A 7201-nucleotide genomic window follows, 5' to 3' on the forward strand; every position below is an offset into this window, starting at 1 on the left:
GACTAAGCCTGGTAACAATGACTGAGCATTTTGATTGACCCCAGGGGATTTTTATAATGTCATAAAAAGAACATTGGACTGGGAATCTTTAGGAGACCTGATGTATCACTCATAGCATTGCGGGAAATAATTGAACCAAACTAAATAGCTATTTTGTAATCTGTAAATTGAGGCAGCTGAGCTCTAGTTACCTCCAGACTCTAACTGTCTGACGTGGTGATCCTAGGGTGACTACACTGGTTCTGATGTTTTGGGCTGGGTAACTATGTGGTGTTACAAGGAGCTTGGTGGTAGTCTAGGAGCCCCCTCCCCAAGGATGTGGTAACTTCAAACCTTGGAATGTTGGGTCAGATATTGAGGCTTTCTGGCTTTTGCCAGACAAGTCTAACTAGAGCTCTGGAAGAAGCCTCAAAGAATTTAGCCAGAATTGTCCAACTGCAAAAAATGATCAAACTGAAAGAACATGGAATTGTCCTTGTTTGCTTCCCCGTAAGTATTTTGAATAGACCAGGAGACGTCATTAGAGTTCTCTGCCCAAGGCCCTCATGCTCCTTGGTGTCTCCCTTCTGTCTTCTTTACTTGATGCCTCACTCTTCTGCCTTCTCTCCAGAAATAACCCTAGAAAACACCTGGGGGAAATTGCCTTTTGTAGAAGCTGAAGCTGAGAGGTTTTTCCTTACTAAGCTCACTCTCTCCTTCTTGTTCCCTTGTGGTTCTTTCACTAATAAAGTGAAATAGTCATGAAGGTGTTTGAATCCCTTGGAGGGTCCGGTTGTATCTGCTTCTCTCTGTATTAGCAGTGGTACTTCTCCACGTCTGCCTTGCTCCCTTGTAAGGCTGGACACCTCAGGATGAGGCTAGGGTTCTCACTTTTTTGTTGTTGTTGGAAGCCAACAATGGAAGAGGTGACCCTAGTTTATACTGCCAAGAGACCTCTGTCCAGACTTTCTTGAGCCCAGATATGGAGGCAGAAGTTAGTGTAGGGGCAGAGAGAGGAGGAGAGGCAATTGGAAGCCTTTAGCTTGTATGTGTAGAAGAGGAGAGAAGGTGATTGTCTTCCTCCTTCTGGGCCCTTTTTTGAGTTAGTCAGTTGCTGCTGTTATCGAGCTATGTTGAACTGTGGAAACATGCAGAAATTGTAGAATTTGGGTGATGCAGTAAAATTATCCCCAGTTGAACTATCACAACAGTAAGTCCAGGTATTGCCAAGAAATTTGTTATGGAAAATAATGTTGTCATTAACATAATTTTTATTTATTAAAGACAGTGGCTTGGCTGGTACCACTTAAATTGGCTTCAGCTGCTCATGTATTTATTTGGATATGTATGTGTTGAAAGTCCATTGGTAAGCCGATCGTGAAATCTGTTCCTGACAAGAACAACAGTGTTAGATGTTCTCCAGAAAGTAGCTACTTGCTATTCTATCCACTTATTTACTGTAATTGGAGAGCAAGCTAATTAATGTCTATAAAGTGACAAGTATTTGTTCCATAATTGAAAGCAGAATTATGATTCATTTAGACAGTTCCTATGACTCTTGGTTTTGGAGGAAGAGATTTATAATCAGCTCTTGAAGATACGAATGAACCCTTTGGAGAGCTGACCACTTCTCTGCAGAACTTAGTTTGTCTGGTTTTTGGCAGTTTCAGTGCTTGTTTCTTCTTTCACCATAAAGTGGAAAGGGCCAGAGACTGAATTCAAATCCATCTACCTGAATCTTAGCCAGGGAGCACTTTAAAAGAAATTTAAGTAATGAGGAAGGATCATGAGAGTATTGACCAAACTCAGTTTTGTGGATTTTCAGTGCATTATAAGTACTCAAGCTTTCCTACATCTGTCCCCTTCACTATGAAAAATTGAGGACATTAGCTATTGATTGCCTTGATTTTCTTGTGGAACTACTAATTAGAGGCAAACTTTTATCAGTCCTGCAATTATGCCAACGAAAAGGATATTTGAAAGCACTCTTATCCCAGAAGTCTTCATCAAGTGGGACAACCCTAAGGGCTGTATTAGTGAGAAATTCATGGCAGAAGGAGCAGAAAATCTCCTCCATGTATCCTACGAAGGGAGGGTTCTCCTGTGTCCCAGCCTCCCACGATGAAGGGGGCCTATTTGTGCTTCCTGAAACCTTAATTTGATGCCATTCCTTAGGGCACGATCCCAGAGCTGAAGTTCAATGTCTGTGCTAATGGTGGCTGTGTCTATGCATAGTGTGTAAATGGAGACACTCAATAAATATTGGTAAGCAGCCCAGTGAAGGCCACCACTTGCACAAGAGCCAAAGCAGATCCCTAGGTAAGGCCACTGACCCTTCAGGACAGAATGGAAGAAACCGCACACAGGGCCCTGGAAAGCCGTTTTAGTTTCTTCATTCTTAAAGGTCCTTCCAAGTGCTAAGTGAGACCTCAGTCCCCACAGACGAGAGCTCCCAGGGTGAGCTCTGAGAGAAGGCAGTGCACTGGTCAGAGCTGGGCTTATAGTTGACACTGCCCTTTACTGTGAGGCTACCAATGGGGCAAGTTTGGGCAAGTTACCAAACTTCTTCCCACTTTAGTTCTCTATCTGTAAAATCCTAAAACTTCTTCCCATTTTAGTTCTCTGTCTATAAGATGGAAACATAATCCTTATGATGTTGGAGGACTAGACACATTGGCAAAGCCTGGAGCACCCAGTCTGACCCCCCAGTGGGTAGTGTTGTGGTAGATGTTCATACATGTTATTGTTCAAATTAAGCCCCCAATAAATATGTTGTATCACTACAAATTAAGTTCAATCTCTACCATGGTTTATTAAGATCTTCCTCTGGTTGGTGGAGTTTCTGTCTTTGACAGAATTCAGATAGTCTGTTAATAAACAAAAGTACAAATAAATAACCTAATTAAACAATAATTTTTACTGCAAGGAGGTGAATTGAGATGAATTAGGAACAGAAAGTAATAAAGGTGAACATGTCTTCTCTCAAGTTTTAATTCTTAGAATAGTGCAGTGGGATTGTTGATTTAAAAACATTGCAAATGGACTCATATATCTAAAACACAGATTCAAGTGACTTGATGATAGCTGTGTGTTTCCCTCTGAACCAGTTTTCAAAAACTATGATTCAAAAGTATATGATTATGTAAAAAAAAATTAAACAACCATCTCTTTGTACCATAACACTTCAATAATTTCCACCTTTCCATGTATTCTTGGTGAAGTCTTTTTTTGGTGTGAATGAAGTGTGAAGTGTAGTACATTTTATTTGTATTTCTTTTTTTAAAAAATGTGTAGAAGAGTCCAAAGTGGGAGAGTAGAGACAAGCTGCTAGAAGCAATGATGGCCCTGCAGAGCATGTGCCCTGCACCCACCCTGACGTCTTGCTCACACTGGCCTCTCTTTGCATCTAGATCCCCAGATATATCATCACACTCCATGAGCTCCTCGCTCACACACCCCATGAGCATGTGGAAAGGAAAAGCCTGGAGTTTGCCAAATCAAAGCTAGAGGAACTGTCCAGGTACGCCAAGAACTTATAATAAAGGGTTGGGAGAGGAAAGCAGCAAGTTAGTCTCTTGCGGAAACCTCCTGTATATGTTCCAAGGAACAAGAAGCAGAACAAATCCAGCTTCTCAGATTCACCTCAAAGTTAAATACTAGCTTGTGAGGCGATACTGAATCATCATTCACATTCATTTGAACCAAGAAAAATACATATCTTGGAAAATGTTCTTATAGCATGTGAATTTATGTAATTCAGATTAGGTGTATTTTGGTTTAAGTTTGGAAATGTTCATGTTTCTTTCAGCATTAAAAAAAAAAAAATGATAGCCAGGTGTGGTGGCATGCACCTGTAGTCCCAGCTACTCGGGAGGCTTAGACAAGGGTGCAAGGGGTGATGATTACTTGAGCCCAGGAGTTTGAGACCAGCCTGGGCAACATAGCGAGACCCTGTCTCAACAACAAAAGACTCTCAGTTGCATTTTGTATTCATATTTGGCAAGAATTTAGAGAAGGTACAGTTTGCATTTCTCAGTGACTTTTCATTGTTACAAGCACTTATTTATGTTTGTGTTACTTTAGCTTATATGGGATAAATGGTCTAAAGGTCTCTTATTTAGACTGCCTCCAAGAAATGACCCCCTAATTTCAATGACGGGATCTGGCCACAAAATGACATGTTGCTTTCCTGTTGCACTTAGAAGCAGACATGCCCAGGATGCTGGTTATTGCTGACCCATTTACTGTTTAGAATCATGAGGCACATTGGTGTTGCTTTGGGTTGTGGCCTGTTGAAGCCTGGAAAGATCCAGTCTATTTCCCCCAAAGCCCCGGTTCAGTCAATACGAGCTTGAAACCGAGCTTCTCAGATGGAGCTCTTCTTTGCCTACATGCTAGGGCAACAGAAAATCTCTTACTGTGATCCTGTCTGTGTTGTGTCACAGAGTAATGCACGATGAAGTCAGCGACACTGAAAACATAAGGAAAAACCTTGCCATCGAAAGAATGATCGTGGAGGGCTGTGACATCTTGCTGGACACCAGCCAAACGTTCATCCGCCAAGGTAAGTCCTTGTGAAATGGACCCGCGACCGGATGCGCTGTGCGGCTGTCACATGATCTCGGCGCACCCCGGAAGGCGTTCGGAGCAGGCGTGACGGGTGCGGTGCCCGCAGGACCCCCCGTCCACGGCCTTCGCCGAGGCGGTGGTTGAAGCCCACCTTTGTGCTGTTTCTTTTCAGGGACCATGAAAAACAGCAACACAATCATAGTAAAGCACGAGTGGGGCAGGCAGTTACATTCTGACTGGACGCTCCTCCTCAGCGGCCCGGACATTCTCTGCAGCTCCAAGGAGGACCGGTCGGCCTGGCCCACGGCCGTGGCAGTGCCAAGTGCTGACGATACCCAGGCCAAGGCTCAGGAGAAACTTGCGTTACTCAAAGCCCTTTCACATAAGACTGGGGACCATGTCCGAAGTGAAAACAGCTGTCTCTTGTTCCCATTTTTCATCAGCACTTCCGGATCCGCCCCACACGATATAATTTGAATTCAACTGGTAACTCCCGTTGCCAGATGAAATGTCTCTGATGGACCCTTGCCCCGCTTTGGTAATGCAGGAGCTGTCGTGTTTGCGAAGTGTGCTTTGGGGGCATCACTCGATAAATTAAGCTTTTGAAGAGTTGAAGATATTTGTGCCGGAAACTGTGGAGAAGCAACAGCCTGACAGTGCATATTTCTCCTCGGCTGTTATTTCAAAATGCAAGACGTAAACCACATCCCAAGTTATTTTTTTAGTGCTTAGGTCCTCTGGGGGAGGGGAGAATGCCTTAGGCAGTTGATTTGAGACAATATATTGCACAGATTTATAATTTTGAATTTGGTGAGAAGTGGAACATAAATTTGGAACTCAATCGTTAATGTAGTTTCTGTTTATAATGTGCCAATATCATCTGAAGATATTTGTGTTGCCATTGCCTACCATAATGTACTGCTTAAAATCTCTTTTTACCTCCTCAAGAACAAGACAATGTTTGTGCACATTAATTTTTGCACAGACTACTTTAAAAGTTTAATGCATGCCATTCTATTTTCCATTATTTATTTACAAGGAGAAACCACATATATGTTAAAGTTTGGGAGTATATTTTAGGAAATTATTCCTTTTCTCATTTTTGGCTTTAGATATTCTTTTTCCTTTAAATAAGGGTGGAATACAATGCTAGCAACATCAGGCCCTTGTAATGCCTCCTCTATTCCTCTGCACAGACTGTGTCCCCACATTGGCTTCCTGCCTGCCAGCCTCTGTGCCTTTACCTGTGCTGTCCCCAGCCTGGGGGCTGGGAATGTCCTTATCCATCTCTTTTGTGCCTGTTGAAAGTCTGCTTGTCCCACCAGGCTCAGATCAGATACCTCGAGGGAGCCTTTTATAATTTCCTCTTCTTCCTCCTTCCCTCTCCTCCCTCCTCCCCTCTCCTCCAGTTAGAATGGATTTCCCTTCCGCTTATTTCCAAGGCACTTTACCCTGGTGCATGTATTTCATCCTCTTGTGTAGAGGTACTTACTTGTGTGCCTCTCTGTCCTGGTTACTGTCAACTCTGAAGGGCAGCGCTTAGGAATTCTCTCTGCCTTGCCTTGTCTAGTATGATGCTTTCTATTACAGGTATCTGGAAATGGGCATTGAATTAAATTATTTATTGAATTGCAATTATGACTGTAAAGTGTTTTATGTTGTATTTTTCTTGTATTGGAGTTCGCTGAAAATGTCTACTAATTGACTTGTGCTTGATAGTATGTGAGAATGGAGACAAAAGTTTCTATAGCGTACAATTTCTTAAAGGATATTTGATTGGGAAGTATTATTATCCATAAACATTTACTATATTGCTAAAAAAATGTAAACTTTTTTAGGTCCAAGCTTGAAAAAACCTTCAATAATGAAAAATGCTGGAAGGTCAAATATTGAATGTCATTTTTTTTTCATTGCACTTGGAGAGAAAACAATCATGGACAATTTCTCCCTTTATTCATGCCCATATGTTATTAATTCCTTGTTATGTACCACATGTTTAAGGCACTTCGGTCAGCTATGAATGTTTCTGGTATTATTGTGTTGATGTCAATATAAGGATTTGCCTTTTAGCAGTATTTTTCTGCATGTGTGCTTTGGTTAGTTGTTTAAGAGTTATACAGTAAAGGCGGGGGCGGGGGGCGCGGAGCAAGATGGCCGAATAGGAACAGCTCCAGTCCTCAACTCCCAGCACGAGCGACACAGAAGACCGGTGATTTCTGCATTTTCAACTGAGGTACTGGGGTCATCTCACTGGGGCGTGCCGGACAATGGGTGCTGGTCAGCTGCTGCAGCCGGACCAGCGAGAGCTGAAGCAGGGCGAGGCATCGCCTCACCTGGGAAGCGCAAGGGGGAAGGGAATCCCTGTTCCTAGCCAGGGGAACTGAGACACACAACACCTGGAAAATTGGGTAACTCCCACCCCAATACTGCGCTTTAAGCAAACTGGCACACCAGGAGAATATATCCCACACCTGGCCGGGAGGTCCCACGCCCAGGGAGCCTCCCTCATTGCTAACACAGCAGTCTGCCGCGATCTAACCGCAAGGCAGCAGCGAGGCTGGGGGAGGGGCGCCCGCCATTGCTGAGGCTTAAGTAGGTAAACAAAGCCGCTGGGAAGCTCGAACTGGGTGGAGCTCACAGCAGCTCAAGGAAG

At 43.3% G+C, this 7201-nt stretch overlaps 1 protein-coding gene across 1 annotated transcript in view; it reads left to right on the top strand.

The window, feature by feature from the left end:
- RASGRF2 (Ras protein specific guanine nucleotide releasing factor 2) overlaps positions 1–7201 on the top strand; it is a 276199-nt gene that overhangs the window by 121316 nt on the left and 147682 nt on the right. Inside the window, exons 8-9 of the mRNA XM_017870896.1 lie at positions 3390–3499; positions 4425–4543. Coding sequence (XP_017726385.1) covers positions 3390–3499; positions 4425–4543 — 229 coding nt within the window. The remainder of the gene's footprint in view (positions 1–3389; positions 3500–4424; positions 4544–7201) is intronic.

The sequence above is a fragment of the Rhinopithecus bieti genome, unplaced genomic scaffold (assembly GCF_001698545.2).
Source record: "Rhinopithecus bieti isolate Rb0 unplaced genomic scaffold, ASM169854v2 scaffold_5216, whole genome shotgun sequence".
Lineage (NCBI taxonomy): Eukaryota > Metazoa > Chordata > Mammalia > Primates > Cercopithecidae > Rhinopithecus > Rhinopithecus bieti.